Source organism: Girardinichthys multiradiatus, chromosome 17 (genome assembly GCF_021462225.1).
Source record: "Girardinichthys multiradiatus isolate DD_20200921_A chromosome 17, DD_fGirMul_XY1, whole genome shotgun sequence".
Lineage (NCBI taxonomy): Eukaryota > Metazoa > Chordata > Actinopteri > Cyprinodontiformes > Goodeidae > Girardinichthys > Girardinichthys multiradiatus.
The window spans coordinates 14691199-14709038 of record NC_061809.1 but is presented as its reverse complement, the minus strand read 5'-3'; the positions used below and the strand labels follow the sequence as shown (position 1 = coordinate 14709038).

The window sequence follows — 17840 nt, the reverse complement described above, 5'->3', positions numbered from 1 at the left end:
TATCTCTCTATCCATCTATCATGCATTTAATTAACAAGCTCAGTCTTATAGAGCCAGTGGGATTATTTCACCTCCGACAGCCAAGCCAGGTCAAAACCATTTATTCTGTGGTGACTGGACTTGTGCTCCGTGTCAGAGGCACGGCATGAAACACTTGGGCTATTTTGTGTACTTGTACCTTCGCCACATGTACCAGGAGTAGGAGAGTTGGCTCTGCTGCTGCTTGCGGGAGAGGATGTGCTGCCATCCAAAAAAAAATAATCTGCGCTTTTAAAAATCACATATCCTTGCCTGCTTTCCAGATTTTAGGGACATTTTTTCTGTGCTTTCTCTGTCTGCTGTAGAGAGCGGGTGTTCACCTGCGTGCCAGCGCACGTACATTAGAGTGTCAGCATCGGTGAGTCTACAGGTCCTTCTCAAAATATTAGCATATTGTGATAAAGTTCATTATTTTCCATAATGTCATGATGAAAATTTAACATTCATATATTTTAGATTCATTGCACACTAACTGAAATATTTCAAGTCTTTTATTGTCTTAATACGGATGATTGTGGCATACAGCTCATGAAAACCCAAAATTCCTATCTCACAAAATTGGCATATTTCATCCGACCAATAAAAGAAAAGTGTTTTTAATACAAAAAACGTCAACCTTCAAATAATCATGTACAGTTATGCACTCAATACTTGGTCGGGAATCCTTTTGCAGAAATGACTGCTTCAATGCGGCGTGGCATGGAGGCAATCAGCCTGTGGCACTGCTGAGGTCTTAAGGAGGCCCAGGATGCTTCGATAGCGGCCTTTAGCTCATCCAGAGTGTTGGGTCTTGAGTCTCTCAACGTTCTCTTCACAGTATCCCACAGATTCTCTATGGGGTTCAGGTCAGGAGAGTTGACAGGCCAATTGAGCACAGTGATACCATGGTCAGTAAACCATTTATTAGTGGTTTTGGCACTGTGAGCAGGTGCCAGGTCGTGCTGAAAAATGAAATCTTCATCTCCATAAAGCTTTTCAGCAGATGGAAGCATGAAGTGCTCCAAAATCTCCTGATAGCTAGCTGCATTGACCCTGCCCTTGATAAAACACAGTGGACCAACACCAGCAGCTGACACGGCACCCCAGACCATCACTGACTGTGGGTACTTGACACTGGACTTCTGGCATTTTGGCATTTCCTTCTCCCCAGTCTTCCTCCAGACTCTGGCACCTTGATTTCCGAATGACATGCAGAATTTGCTTTCATCCGAAAAAAGTACTTTGGACCACTGAGCAACAGTCCAGTGCTGCTTCTCTGTAGCCAATGTCAGGCGCTTCTGCCGCTGTTTCTGGTTCAAAAGTGGCTTGACCTGGGGAATGCGGCACCTGTAGCCCATTTCCTGCACACGCCTGTGCACGGTGGCTCTGGATGTTTCTACTCCAGACTCAGTCCACTGCTTCCGCAGGTCCCCCAAGGTCTGGAATTGGCCCTTCTCCACAATCTTCTTCAGGGTCCGGTCACCTCTTCTCGTTGTGCAGCGTTTTCTGCCACACTTTTTCCTTCCCACAGACTTCCCACTGAGGTGCCTTGATACAGCACTCTGGGAACAGCCTATTCGTTCAGAAATGTCTTTCTGTGTCTTACCCTCTTGCTTGAGGGTGTCAATAGTGGCCTTCTGGACAGCAGTCAGGTCGGCAGTCTTACCCATGATTGAGGTTTTGAGTGATGAACCAGGCTGGGAGTTTTAAAGGCCTCAGGAATCTTTTGCAGGTGTTTAGAGTTAACTCGTTGATTCAGATGATTAGGTTCATAGCTCGTTTAGAGACCCTTTTAATGATATGCTAATTTTGTGAGATAGGAATTTTGGGTTTTCATGAGCTGTATGCCAAAATCATCTGTATTAAGACAATAAAAGACCTGAAATATTTCAGTTAGTGTGCAATGAATCTAAAATATATGAATGTTAAATTTTCATCATGACATTATGGAAAATAATGAACTTTATCACAATATGCTAAGATTTTGAGAAGCTGTTTTTGTCCAGCTTTTGCCAAGTTTGGCCATAGAAAGTAGAGTAGCGACGATGCAGGGACAGAAATCGCTCACGACGTAATTTAATAAAATCAGTGACATCAACTGTGAAAACGCTCCATTACTACATGCTGTGATTTTCTTGGGCGGGTGGCCTTGTTGGTGGTGCGCCCCCCTTGGATAGTGGTAGGGGAAACGCTGGACCTATTGGCTTAGAAGAATCGATACATTGGCTTAGAAGAGAAACAGGGTAATAGCATCCTAGATCCTCTACCATACTTAACAGTGGCCATAATATGCTTTCCAAGTGTTCATCCCTTATTTTACTCCAAACCTGACAAGAGAGTTTGTCACTGAAAAGCTCCCAACTTATTCTTATCTGACTAAAATACATGATTCCAGTTAAAGCTGTTTTGGTTTTTCAAAGCGATTGCAATCTAACAAAAGAAACGCCCCCCAGCATTACGGATCCTCCGTCATGCTTAACAGTGGAAATGAGGTGCTTTTTAATATATTGATTCTTTGTTTCACACCAAACTCAGCTGGAGTGTTTGTTGCCACAAAGCTAAATTTTAAACCCATCTATCCAAAGCACACAGTTCCAGTCTGGGATGATAATTTCTTTTTTTTTTTTTTACCCTTTTTACACATTTTTACCACAGGTGCCAATAGATGTGGCCCTATAAAAGAGACTTCTGAATATGTTGGTTAAACTGGTGTTCCAGGTGAAGAAAAGAGATTTTTTCCATTTCACATAAAAAAAACAAGTGAAAGTCAAGCTTACAGGGGAGGTTCATAAATCATACTCCCAACTATCCCAACTGCAGAAGAAGAATACAACAGCTTGACCAAGTAAAATCTGAGCAGGGACAGACAGCTTTAGGGAGCGCTTCTTCTTCACGTTCATCTGATGTCAGCAAGGTTAAGGGTGGCACGTTGCTTGATGAACTGGCAAATAAAATCACTGCTTGCTTTATTGCCATGACACACAAACAACAGCCCTGCATTTAGTGTGTTCTCTACAGTGGAGCCCATAGAGATTATGTTTAAAAATAAGGCTGTTTGCAGATTAAAAATTTTAATCGCAATCACTCAAATGACCCAAAACTGATCTGTTGTCAAAGAGAGGTCACCTGTATTATTTTTAGTACATGAAAATACCTCCTCGCTAAACCTCCAGCTTTCCAAATCTGCATGAATCTATTAAACTATTTACATATGTTGATAAGAGGAGACGCAGAAGAGCCCAACCAGGCTGTAGCTGAGAAATGCATCCGGACACACAGGAAGACTAATTGGACCGCTGAATGTTTAGACGGACAAAGATTCCAGGGTACCTGGTTGGCCAAAGGTTATTCATCATGTTCAGCTTCTCAGAAGCTATGGTTAAAACCCAGCTGATGCAAAGAAACAACACTGTTTCTCTCAACTCTTCATCACTGCATAATTGGTCCTGACAGCAGACGGAGTTTAGCAGCTACAAGCCAGGATGCGGTTTCAGGAAAGATCAACTGTGGTGTAACTAGAACCAGGCTCTGTCTATAGCATAGGACTAATGCTGTTGGTGTGGTTTTAATGCTGCGCATAATGGCAAATTACATTTACTTAATGGTTGAAATCTTAAAAGGAAATGCCCATGTGTGTTTCACTTCAGCTTCATCACTCCTAAATTGTTATGCTCTCTGCAGTTGCCTGTTTTTAACTTCAATGTTTGGATCAAAACAAATCCGTCTCACAAGCCTTTTAGTTTTGTCTTTAATTTTAGTGAAATGTTAAAAAATTCTAATCAACAATTATCAATATTAAGCTTAAAACAGTTCTCGGCCCTTTACGTACATTATAAAATACAAAATGTATAAAATAAGTTTACCAAGGATTTAGGCCAAATATTTTGAATGAATGAATGAAAGAAAGAAAGAAAGAAAGAAAGAAAAAGAATGGATATATGAAAAGCACCTCCTGCCCACTGTTAAGTACAGTGGATGATCTGTGATGCTGTGGGCCTGTTTCTCTCCAAAAGGCCATAGGAAGCTTATTAAAGTGATGTGCAAATGTATGTGCTTATTGTTTAATGCCAATAACTATCATTATGAACCATAATTCCATAATGTTCAACTAAACACATAAAACAATATATAAAAAGAAGCCTTGCAATCTATTGACAGTTTATTTCAATTATTAAACATATTAGAGGGGATCATTTAGGCATTGAAATCCCATATCAGCAGCATAAGATGTTCTATATAAAAGGACTTTGTTCCTTTTCACTGAGTAACTCAGAGTTATGTCCAATATTTATCTGCAGCGGTGCAGCAATTTGATTTATTTTTACTGAAAATGTTGGTTTGCACAAAATAAACACTGACTGTTCCTGAGGTCGAGCTCCTCGTCAACAAAAAGAACATTTCTCCTCACACAAACATGGATCTGAGTCTGTGAGAACTGTGTAACTCCTAACATATGACAACACTGGATCTCTGTCTAATATTACAGCGCATCGTCCAAGTTTTTACACTTTACAACTAACAACTTCAATATTTTTTTTTTTTTTTTTGGGGGGGGGGATTTTATGTCATGAACTAACACAAAGTAGCACATTGCTTTTAGAGGTCTGAAAAGTGGGCTTTTGTATAAACCCCTTTTACTCCGATCTCCCCTAAATAAAGTGCAGCGCAACTAATTGCCTTAATAATGGCTAAAACAAGAAGTAGTACTAACTGATATCATGCTACATGTCCAGAAAAATAATAGACATGTCTCTTTCTATCTCTCCCTCATCGTTGCTTAAAAATAAAAATACACAAACACACTCGCTCGATGGATCTGTAATTTCTTAATAACCAGTGTGTTTGAAAAGATTAGTAAAGCTTGGTGGAGGTATTTAAAGGGCAGTAATAAGAGTATTACAGCTAAACGATGATGTAGCCTCATCTCACATCTATAATTATCTCATCAAGAGAAGAGAGGACTCTGCAATGCTTGGGCAAAGCTACCCAGCATTAGGCGAGAAACTGGAAGTGCAGACATATCCCAGCCATAGATATGATGGTTGGTGATCGTAGCTGGATTTTTTTTTTCCCCCAGAAAGGGGTGTATAAACGGGGAAAAAAGTTTGTGGGTGCAGTTGCGATACCTTGCAGGTGAGAGAGCGTGTGCAGGACCGCTTGGTCTCAGGGTCGGGCACTCCGCAGTGCTTGTCAGGATCAAAGACTCTCCCTGTAAAACACACACACACACACATTACACTAAAAGGTCATCACTACGTCATTTCTCCCTTCCTCCCTCTATATATCAAATCTCATTAGATGGAGGAGCGAGCTCTACAGAACACTGACTGAACTAATTCACCTCTTTAAGACAGCGGCTTGTGCTTTCTCACTCATGCAAATTATCCACATCAACCTTGAATTTGTTAATCACTCAGATGTAGTTTAAGAAGTCAGATACTATGATTCTGTGTGGAATCACTGGCCGTGTTTTCACTATCAAACACATCAAATGAACAAGCGATTCCTGCTGTGACAAAATATTCTGACAGGACATATTGGCAGGCTGACAAGATTCCCCAATGACTGACAGCCCTGGAAGACCTGCTGTGTCTTTATCAATGCTGTGTTGAGGAAACACTGGTTTGAAGAGGAAATATAAACCTCAACTTTCAACAAATCCACGATAATTGCTTTTACTTTGCTTTCTGTGTGTAAAAGAATCATGTGTCAAAATGTATTTAATATGATTAGCAGCAAAGTAGCAAGGCTCAAAAAACAATGACATTAAAGATTTCAGCTAAATATTTTTCCGCACTGTCCGTAAAGTTAGCCTATTTGTATCCTTGGAATCTGGAAAGCCTTCAAAACCCACTGTGCACAAACTGGTACCGGATTAATGGAAATTCAGGCATCTAAAAAACACAATCTGATTAAAGATTAGCAGAAAACAAAGCAGAGCTAAGAAATATTAGCGTCACAGAGATAAGGTGGAAAAGACAAGAGATTATGATAAAAGGAAAGAAAACTTGATCAAATGTGAAATATTTTAATAAACAAAATACAGAAAGGACTCTCAGGGATTAACTGAATTTGACTGCTAGAGGTGCACTTTCCTGACTGATACTGATTTATTTGAAATCTGGTCTGCTGATTCTGATTTGTTTTTTAGGATTATAGCACACGCACACACACATCAGTAAAAACTGTTTTATTTCAACAATTTGAGGAAACATTGATCATAAAACAGAAAATTTGCTGCAGGTTGCAGATTTTGAATCCAATAAATGAAGGAAGGGTTTCTCTAATGTTTCTATTTGTTTTTTACTAAATTCTAACAAGGTGCTTCAAAATCATGCATATAGTTTTCAGTTCTAATGCATTCAATGAACAAAAGAAAAAGGTCCATAATGTTTCAGTGTTTGACTTGCCAATCAATAATCAGAGCCATCAAAGGGAAAATAGTCCGATTTGATTGATTAGCGCATCAAGCTTTTCTTCAGCAAGAAGGTTACCCCGAGAAGCCTACTTAATATTAGAAAGTTATGGAGTGGTTTTGTATAACATTGCAGCAGTGAATGGAAGCAGCTAAAAGTCTGTATTTCCAAAACAATCAGTTAAGAAATCAGCCAGGAATGAGATTTCTAAATGATATGCTCTGTAAAATATTAGAAAAAGGCCCTTATTTGTTTCATATGCGTCTATTTATGTTTCGTACATATCTGGCACTAAAATATGACATTTGCCTCTCATGGTTCCATAGCAGTTATAAGGTTATCAGATTCATTTCCATATTTTTCAGTTTAATTACGGCCCATTTTTAAAAATTCCCCAAAATTCCCCATGAATCTAAGGCAGATACAGTGAAACCCAAAGTTATTCATACCCCCTGGGAGATTTAGATTTAAAATACTTTTCATTCAACCAAGAAGTTTGTTTCCTATAGGAAATGAGACAGTCATCTTTTGAAAGCTAATAAAAAACAATGTAAAGGAATATCAAGTTTTAATTTACATTTTATTAGAAAATGAACGATTTATACCATGCTCAGTAATTCTACTACTTTAAACCTAAATATACCAGGGTATGAATCATTTTGCTCTGTAATAATTTAGAAAATCCCTGTGCTTGCTAACAAGCATTTAGGCATTACTACAATTTGATTAATTCTTGACTTTTTCAGGTTTGCTTTTACTAGACTTGTTTAAAACAGATGATTTATAAAGCAGCTAAACACAAAAATATAACAAACCATAAGTGCTTTTAAAACCAAACTTCTCTACAAATATAGGGAGTTTCTCTGCACAAAATAGCAGGCCAAACTACAACCTCCAGTCAGCAGGTTATCGTAAAACTGCTGCTGTGAGAAGGCTGTAATCTTGTCCTGGCCTGTTTTATAATCCCCGTAATCTTTCTGCGTTTGCTGCACCGGACAACAGGTCAAATCTACGCAGCGGCAAACAGGCACCAGAGATACAAACACACTCACGTGATCTTTCTACTTCTCTCTCAGACACACACACACACGCACACAGCTCACACTGACTAGACAGAGAAGCCTAATGAAGAGTAAAACAAGCAGAAAGAAGTTGAGAGCCAAACAAGGAGGAGGAGGAGCGGAGTAATAAGATGATAAGTATGTGGAGATTCAGTGGGTGGGGGGAGAAATTCTTAAGATAAACAGTTTTAAAAGCAGTAAATACCACCATTAGCTGCATTACTGTCCTATTTTTACACATTTAGAGATAAACAGCAATGTCGACTTAAAAGAAATCAGAATAAAACTTTTGCAACTTATAATAAAAGAGGTCCATCTAGATACTGACTTACCTGAGACTCTCTTGTGCGACCTAGAGGGGGTCTTAGTCCCATTTTGTTGCTTCTTCTCCATGGGCGAGAGCGACGACAATGCTGACAGAGCAACGGACCTGTGAGAGGGCGAGGGCTTCCTGTCCACTGGGGAGGGAGACGGTGTCAGCGATGCCCGTCTGTCTAAGGGGGATCGCGCCGGGCTCAGTCGCCTATCCAGGGAGGAAGGAGGCGTGATGGAGCGTGGCGTGGGGGGGCCGCTGCTGCCACGCCCGTTGGTGAGCTTTTCGCTGGAGCGCTGGGAGGCTGGTGAGGCGAAGGAGGAAGATTTGACTGGAGAGAGGGTGGATGAGGATGAAGAAGAGTTGAGGCGCACATGCGCTGCAGAGTCAGCTCGGTTCAAACAGGGAATCTTCTCCAAGCTCACGACTGGTAATGATACGCTGGGGGGAAAAAGGAGAGGGTAGAATCAGCGTTAAAATATAGCGCAAATGTATGGTTTGGAGGGAGCATAAAATCAGACGGACTTGCTCTGAGGAATGTAATCACACAAAAAGTAAAAGCATGCACAAACCATGTCTTGTTCCTCGCCCCCTTTGGTGGGTAGACAGCAAGCGGCGCCTTGCTGAAGCGGGAGTGAGGGTAATCTTTAGGTACCCTGAAGGCCAGCGTGTCCCCTGGGCTGGGAGCCACAGTGGGGGCCACTGCCGGTGCTTTGGGCTTCATTGGAACCACAGGGCTCCTGGAGGGATCTGGGGAGCTGTGCCGCTTCTCTAAAACACGTCAAGAAAGAAAAAACAAACAAAAAACTTTAACCTGAGGATGAGTAAAAGACACACCCCCAGAAACAAAAGAATAAAGGAAGATACAAATCACACACTCATTATACAGAGCCATGTAAAAGTATTCACACCCCCATTAACTTCTCCACATTTTCTCACATTGCAACTATAAACTTCCATCCATTATACTGGGTGTTTACTACCCCTTATCCACTGGCTTATTTTAGGCGCCGCAGCTCCGCTCTACCCAGAACCGAACCTGTTGTTTCCACCAACCCACTGACAGCTGGAGCAACGGCTTGTAGCCCCACCTCCAGCCGTCAGTGTGGAGCCGCTATTAACTGATACAGTGTGACATTGCCTCATTAAAGTAATCTGCGTGAAATATAAATAACTAAATAATTAAATAGAAAATAAAACCAAATAAACAAAATACAAATAATGTTTATATGATTGCATGTGCCAGAATGTCTTATATATGTGTTTTTCATATATAAAATAATCCAATGGGGTAATTATCGTGATCACAGCCCAGCCAGAACTTGATAAAATAAGGCTCAGGGTTTTAATGTGAGGGTTGTGTGGCAGGAGAAGCAGAGAGAAGAGATGCTGCTTTCTGGACTGATGAAGCTCCAAAGTTTGCCTGAAGACTTTATGAGGAAGTTTTTGGCTCAGCCATGGCAATAACGTAGGCAAGAACTTTAAAGTGCAAAACCGCAGACATCTGACCGCGGTGAAGTTCGTTTTAGGTTGGATATTGGCTATCCGTGCTCCGCGGATTTAGTTGGGTCTTCCTCTTGTTCCACCCTATGCAGATAGTCCATTACAGGCAGCTGCTCTCTACCTGCTCCCTCCTCCTGCAGACGCTGGTTCACCGTGAAGGACCGTCAATAAATTTCCAAACAAACATGCTGTTTCATGGTGATACTGTTTTGGGGGAAATGTTGGTGTAAATACAGCACCCTGCCTGCCTGTAATCCAGAAAGCTGATGTGTCCTCCTCCTTTTTTTAAGCCTTCAGGCATGAAATTAATAACATTTCCCTGCACTACCCCTTTAAAAACCTTCTAATTTCTCCTGGTCCCATGTCCAAACAGTGAACAGCAGTCTTTTCACGTCACATGTAGTCCCTACTCAGCCCTGGTCGTATCTGCTCAGCAGCAGGGACCAAAAATGTAGGTACCAGTATGGAAGGTTGAGAGGAGCGGAGTCGGGCCAAATCGAGCCAGTGGAAAAAGGGCATTAGTGATAAGCCCGTACAAAGTAAACTTTACTGGTAAAGTGGAAGGAAATGATAGATGGTTATATTTTTTATCATCAAAATATCTGCAAAGTGTGGCATACAGTCTCTTTAACTCTGGTAGTCCAGATAAAATCAGGTGCAAACAATGGCCTTGAGAAGTCACCCGAGTAGCAAATAGCCTAGTTGGGGGTGATTTAAGGTCAGTATAGGACCATTGTTGTGCACACCACAAATCCGGCCTTTATAGAACAGTGCTAAGAAGAAAGCCATTGTTAATAGAAAATGTTTACAACCCATGTAGGGGACACAACAACTATGTGGAAGAATCAACACCATGGTGAAACATAGTGGTGGCTAACTCCAGCTGCCACCAGTTGATGAGACGATGTGTGAGGATGGATCTAAAATTCAGGGTATTCCTGTAAGAAAACCTGTTTGAGGTTGCAAGACTGAAGACCATGGTGGAGGACCGCCTACCAGCAGGACAACAACCCTAAACATACAACCAGTGCTACAACGGAGTTGGTTAAGATCACAGCATATTGGTGTATTAGAATGGCCCAGTCAAAGTCCAATTGAGGAACGGTGGTAAAGCTTGAAAATGGATGATCACAGATGCTCTCCATTCTAGCCAACTGACCCTGAGCTATTATGCGAACAAGAAAGGACAAGAATTGCAGAGTTGCAGCTGCAATTGCTGCAACAGGTGTTACCATAAGGTTGTGACACATCGGCTGAATCCAAATGCGATCATCTAGGTGCCTTCTAAAGTCTAGTTTCAATTAGGGGTATCAGAGTAAAGAAAGCTAAAAAAAAAATGCCACATTTCAAACAGTTTAACTTCCACCTCCCAGTTTTGCACTGGTCTGGTTGTCTATCACACAAAATCTATTGAAGATTGTGGTTGTAACGTGACAAAATGTAAACAAAAACAAAAAAAGCTCAAGGCGTATGAATACTTTTGCAAGGCCCTGTAATCATGCAAAACCAGTAGGGAGATCCTGATAACTTTTTTCTGCTTTGTTGACGATTAGCACTTGAATATAACACTGAAAGTAATTGAGTGACTTTCCAACCAGATGGCTGTTTTGGAGCACAGCAAAGAGCAAAACTGTGCCTCAACTTCTCCTCAAAGAACTGTTTCCAAAACAACTTTCTGCACTTTTCTCTAATTAGCAGCATGCCCCCCACGATATGGAGTGTACTCAACTGATGAATCAGACTAGAGCCCACAATAATTAACCCCTTTTGACCTAGATTTGATCAGAATGCTCGAGCTAAAAACCCCTGAGACATAGTAGGGAAAAATCAAACGTCTGCTGGGTGCGTGGGTGAAGGATTAAGGGGGACTGAGGAGAGGAGCTTAACTTACGGTTTTTGCTATGCATGTCTTTGTGGGAGCAGGGTGGGTAGGGGGTTGGGGGTGTGTGGTCCAGGACTGTCTCTCTGTCTGTCTCACAGGGAAACTATATCCCAGCTACCTGAATGAAAACAGAGGGTTGAAGATTGTTGTAAATGCTCAGAAATAAAGTGTAGGGGGAAAAGAAACACACACGCACTCACACACAAACCGTGCTCTAAGCAGCGAAGATCGAAATATAGAAGTCAGGTTAAAATTGCTGCACACGAAAGTGTTGTGAGACAGAATTTCCTGAATGGTGATAAGAATCAAATGAACAGGAAGCTGTAAAACTGAAACGAACTAATAGAAAAAAAGGCTAGGGCAAACAAGAGGGGTTAAAAGTTACTGAAATTGTTTAGTTCACAGAAAAGGTTCTTCTGAAGTGAAAAAGGAACATCTCACTCAGAAAGCCATGATCTCAGTCATTTGTATTCAACAATTCCTGCACATTCCTGTAAATTAAACTATATGAAAAACCGCGATTTGTTTTCCCCACAGGTCCATGTTTGTCAGAATGGTAATATCATCCCACGAGCAACGTTTCATCTCCACAAGCAAGACTCAAGGTTCTCCCTGATTCAAGAACAAAACAAGATCTCACACCACTGAAACACAAAGGCAAACCGACACGTGCCAACACACAGTACATCCAAATAAACCACAATGAGAAAAAAGGACCAGGGTTTTCTTGGACAGATGATAGATACAGCACTATCAATGTATGGTACCCCTGGTAGATACACAAAAAGCATTAGTCAATACATTAGTCTTTTATTACATTATTATAGTCTAACACTGTTGGATTTCACCTTCAGTCTTATGATCCACTTCTGTGTTGAATGGGCCACATGTTTTTGTTCACCGTGGTGCTAAACGACACAATGACAACCCATTTTCTGGTAGATTTGACCAGTGTTTTATGTAAATTGCCCTGGTAGTTCAGACCTAATGATGCCCCAAAAAGATCCCTGGTGGCTTTTGAAGAGAATCAGGCCCACAGCATCATAAATCCTCCACCATACTTAAAAGTGGGGACGATTTTCTTTTTAATACGCCGAAAAACGTGCTTCTCATTATTAGCCCTTAACTCGGCACCTCTTAGTTCTACAAATACAGCTGGATTTCTTTCTGAGAGAATCTCTTGTGCTTGGGATTTATCTGTGTGACAGGTGTGTAAATAAACCACTGGAGGCAGGCAACCAGCAGAAGCAGCTGTATTCAGAATACCAGGGTTAAAGTCCAGAGTCGCATTCACTGGCATGCAGTACGAATGTCACACATTTATTCACATGTTCTTTCACAGTTTCACACATTGGACTTGCACCATTTTAGTCCACTCAGCTTTACAATTCAACAAGGCGGCAGAAAAAAAACAAAAAAACAACCACTGACAGATGATGTTAAGATAAGATTGCCTGGTTTACTCTCGGGTTTAAGTATCTGTCTATTATTTTACCCCCCAGATGTAAAGAAGACGTAGAATATCTGATTTCTTATGGCTATTGTGTAACCATACAGTTGGGTTTCAGCGCAATATCTTCACCAGGGTGTGTGTTTTCTGTACTAAATTATGTCAATAATTATCACAACATAGTTCCAAATGAAAAATCCAGTTTTAAATATTTAATATTTTAATACTAACTGAAAGTGAGTTCAAATAAACACTCCTGGGAGCCATTGATGTTTTTTTGGTTTATTTTTAAAGTTGCATGTTTGATTATTGCAATTCGGACAAAAAAAAAAAAAAGAAGTGAATGTCAGCCATGAAAAGTCAGAAATTGCCGCTATTTAGCAGGAGCTCTGCGTTCTAATTCGACATGCTATAGAGCTTTAAAGGAAATAGACTTTTAAACCTTTGTTAAGAGAACCCCAAACGTTTTTGGAAATCTTCCTGGTTATGAAGGATAAAAAGATAACATATAGGCAAACATTAGCTAAATATAAGTTTCAAAAGGGATAAATATAGTTTAATAGCATTCCAAATAAGTTATACTAGATAAAGCACTTTTCATTCACAAAAAGTACATTAAAAAAAATTATTTCCTCTCAGAAACTCAAGATTGAGTACGAAGGTCAACTGGAAGCTAACCATCATGATTCCCCTCGCAAGGTCACTGAGCCACTTAACCACAAAGCCGCCATCCCAGCTATTCTCCTACCCACATGTTGTTATGGTGATGCTGCCAGGCCAGCTGATTGGATGCTTAATCATGCTGTGGGTGGAGCCAGAGAATGATAAGGAAGTAGGCTGTCAGAGCTCAGCTGGGTTTGTTTATGCTGAGAAAGAAGAAGGAAAGACAGAAGCAAGAGAAAATAAAAGCAAACATCTGTGATGATCTCCAGTTATATCAGTTATTAAATGTTTTGTTGACAACAGCTGCTGACTTATAAACACCCCGATGTTCTGAATAAACTAATAACACTGTTATTAGGCTGGTTTACACAATCCATGTGGAGCCAGATGTTTCTGCTCCCAGAAAATTATTTTTAAGAAGTTGCAAATATATTATTGTTTAATATAATACTGAAAAGAAATATTCAGTTTATATTCAACTAATTTGTATAAAAATCTGAAAAAAAAAAAACTCTCAAGGCACTAAGTTAATTAAGAATATCTCCATCTTGTCAAACAGGTGTCCAGAAATGTTATTTTTAAACCTGACAAATAGTGGTTTTCTACCAAAATACTGCTTCAGAACAGGAATTCAACTGTACACATTTCCACATTACATCAAACCCATTTCTTTTTTTCTTAGTTAAATCTCTGCTGTAAGATCACAGATTAATGTTTTACTCAGGGGACACTTCATGAATTAAACGTCTTCTTAGAAGCCTAAACATAACTGTAGGCATGTACTTCTTCAGCTTTTGTACATGGAGCTTCAACATTAGTTCTCATCTTAAACTTTGGACTCGAACATAGAAGAAATCTTTGCTGTTAATCCTTATAACACAAGTACAAATGAAAGGTTCTGTTGTTAGTAACTACAACTAAAATTGAGATTTTTATACAGGAAAAGAAGGAAAAAATATGAAAATATTGAAAATCCACTTAAGATATTCCGCAAGGTTACTTGAAATCACGATTTCTTTCACCAAAAACTGTGACTTGGAAAAAGGGGTACCACATGGCTCAGTTTAAGGTCCCACAGTTTTTAATGGAATCATAAAGAATCATGGCTTTTTCTTATTGCTATGCTGATGACATGTGGCTCTACATTGCCATGTCCCCAGATGACACAGGACCCACAATTGAACTGTATTAGATATGGGCAGTAATAAAAATAGAGACAAACCATTAAATCAGAAGGTGGGTCCCCACTTTCCACTGGTTGTGAGTATAAAGTTCATCAATCTGTGCTAGAGCACATAGTGGAAGTTACTGCATCTGGCACTTTTAAGTCTGTAGGTGGAAGCTAATCCTGAAGTAATTAAAAGTGATTGGTATAAAATTGACTTGCTCAGCAAATCTAACTAATCACATGTTAGCGTCTATTTAAATAGCCACAATGAATTAAGTACATTAATTTATGGTGCACTGCAGCACAGGGACATTTAAATAATTAAAAAAATTATTTATTTACCATAGAATTACTTAGTTAATTGATTTTCATATGAATCGTTTAATTTACCATTGACATTTAAGGTCCAATTTCCTTACAATTATGACAAATTCATTATTTATGTATCAAATTATAAAATTTTGAACCTTCACAGTATTTGCATGTTATCTCTAAAATGTTCAAGAAACAATAGACACGTGACAGTGGCTAAAAGTTGTAGGGTGAACAGACCTCAGAAAAGTTGCTACCCCAACCATGGCATGAGATAACAGAAGATAAATAATAAAGGTGCACTAAAACTGTCAGATCCTGGTTATTTTTGCCTGCTACTAACCCTTTTCCACCAGTAGGGGCGTTAGGAGCTCAGTTCTGGGTGGTCAGGTGTATCACTTGAGTGTCATCAGCTGGAGGTCTATAAGAAGGAGGCGAGCCAGTACTTCGACGCCTGAGTGTTTTGCCTCCTCGTGGATACCAAAGCCTAGTTCCTAAGAGATCTCTGGAAGACTTCTAACAGTTTATGGATTCTGGATTCTCGCTCTTCTACCCGCTGGCTGCCGGATCAGACGTTTGCTTCATAGCTCCAGGCGAACCCTGTCCACCCTCCTCCGAACCTCTCAGGACTACCTTGCTCCAACGTTGCAGTGTTGCTCACAGCCCCTTCAGGATCATAACCTCTCTCCCTGGCGGACCTAACTCAACCGGACGTAGGCTCTCACATAGAGCACATTGTTAAGGTTTCTTTGGTGGTGTCTTAACTGGGTTCGCTTTTCTCTTGCAGTCGCTCAGCATCCTCGGTTTCCAGTACCTGGTTCTGCAAATAAAACTTCTTACTAAACGCTTCTCTGTTTAGTTGTGCTTTTCTGCATGTGGGTCAAGTCGGCCATTAACATTATGACAGAACACTCAGGCCCATGACTCAACCCTCCGTTGATCCTAGAACAGCAGCAACAGGTTAGTTAACAGCTGGGGGAGATGACGGCACTCATGCAGCACACCCTGAGTGTTAGAGCCACAGCACCACCGGGGGCCGCTGCGGAGCCTCCAGTAGCGCAGCGACTTCCACATGGCCGAGACGTCACTTCCCCCTGCCCGGAGACGTTTTCCGGTGAGGTGGGAGGTTGTCGTGGGCTTTTGTTGCAGTGCTCTCTAGTGTCAGTCATTTCCCCATGATGATGCAAAGGTATCTTATATTCTGGGTTTACTATCTGGTAGGGCACTCCGATGGGCGGAGGCAAGATTCACTAATTATAGTCATTTTGGCTGCACTTATGATGAATTCTTAAAGGACTTCAGATCCATATTCGATTTAGAGATGGGTCAGACTGAGGTGGCTCATAGGTTATGCAGCGCAACCGACCACTTACTGATTTTTCCATAGATTTTTGAACTTTGGCGGTTGCATCTGGCTGGAATTCCGGTGCATTGAGATCAATGTTTTTTCAGGCTCTGGATGAAAATTTAAAGGATGAACTAGTTCTATTGGAGGAACCAGAGGACCTAGATGAATATATTGATTTAGCCCTCCGTTTGGATAACCGTATAAGGGAAAGGAGGCGGTCCCGCGCTGAGCGGTTTTTGCCTAGAGCACAGTCTTCCACCACTCACCAGACACCGACCCGACTGGTACAAACTCCAGGCCAGGTAGAGTCTGAGCCCATGCAGCTCGGACGGGCGCGGTTGTCTGATGATGAGCGGAGTCGCCGGCGGGAGGCCGGGCAGTGTTTTTACTGCGGATCCCCCGAGCATTTGGTTTTGGCTTTTCCTATTTGGCCAAAAGGTTGGGTCCGCCGGTTCTAGCAGGGCGACCGGTGGACCAAAGGCCCTTTAGCATGCCCTCACGTTTCACATTACCTGCCACATTAGTATTGAATCAACAGAGCCTCACTCTCTCCGCCCTACTAGATTCGGGTTGTGAACTGAGCCTAATCGATCAGGATCTGGTAAAACTCCACCAGATTGAACCATTAACCGTGCCACGTCAAGTCTTGGCCTTAGATGGCCGGACGCTCCACAGTATTACCCATAGAACTCTACCCCTGGAATTAGTCTTATCTGGTAACCATAGGGAGCTTATTACCCTGTTTGTGTTTCCCATAGTACAGAGCTCTCTTGTGCTTGGATTTCCTTGGCTGCAGCTTCACAACCCGCATTTGAACTGGGCAGAGTTACAGGTAGAATCATGGTCCACCCAGTGCTTGTCATCCTGTCTCCACTCAGCTGTTCCCCCTAGTACTCCTGAGAAGGAGAGGGAAGTCGAACCTCCCGATCTTACTCGAGTACCAAGTGAGTATCATGATCTAAAATCAGTGTTTAGCAAGTCTCGGGCTCTGTCCCTCCCGGCGCACCGTCCTTATGACTGCGCTATCGACCTTCTGGCAGGAGCTCCATTACCATCCAGCCGGTTATATAAAATCTCTGGAACGAATCATTAGCCTCAGGAATAATCCGGCCGTCTTCATCCCCATTGGAAGCTGGTTTTTTCTTTGTCAGCAAGAAAGATGGGTCTCTCCGCCCGTGTATAGATTATAGGGGATTAAACGCCATCACGATAAAGAACAAGTACCCTTTACCCCTTCTTTCATCGGCCTTCGAACCAGTTTATGGCGCCACAATCTTTACTAAACTCGATCTTAGGAACGCATACCACTTGGTCCGAATCCGCCAGGGAGATGAGTGGAAGACGGCTTTTAAGACTCCACTCGGACACTATGAGTACCTGGTGATGCCGTTTGGACTATGTAATGTACCCGCCGTGTTCCAGGCTCTTTTAAACAATGCATTAAGGGACTTCCTGAATCTATTCGTTTTTGTTTATCTTGATGACATTTTGGTTTATTCAAAGACTCCTACAGAGCATCGCCGGCATGTTCGTCTAGTCCTTCAGCGCCTCCTGGAAAATCAGCTGTTTGTGAAGGCAGAGAAGTGCAAATTCCACCAGTCATCCATCAGTTTTCTGGGTTTCATCCTCGAGGGTGGGCATGTTCGCGCTGACCCCAGCAAGATCAAGGCGGTGGAGGACTGGCCTATCCTTACCACTCGGAAGGA

General features: G+C 41.4%; 1 protein-coding gene across 2 annotated transcripts in view; it reads right to left on the bottom strand.

Annotated features, from left to right (window-relative positions):
- Nucleotides 1-17840, bottom strand: part of atxn7l1 (ataxin 7-like 1) — a 42542-nt gene that overhangs the window by 5427 nt on the left and 19275 nt on the right. Inside the window, exons 3-6 of one of the 2 annotated variants that reach the window (XM_047390262.1) lie at nucleotides 11203-11311; nucleotides 8381-8579; nucleotides 7828-8249; nucleotides 5145-5227 (exon numbers count right to left, since the gene is read on the bottom strand). In XM_047390262.1, the coding sequence (XP_047246218.1) occupies nucleotides 5145-5227; nucleotides 7828-8249; nucleotides 8381-8579; nucleotides 11203-11218 (720 nt within the window). In that variant the 5' untranslated portion in view covers nucleotides 11219-11311. The remainder of the gene's footprint in view (nucleotides 1-5144; nucleotides 5228-7827; nucleotides 8250-8380; nucleotides 8580-11202; nucleotides 11312-17840) is intronic. The other variant, XM_047390261.1, reaches the window with a different exon arrangement.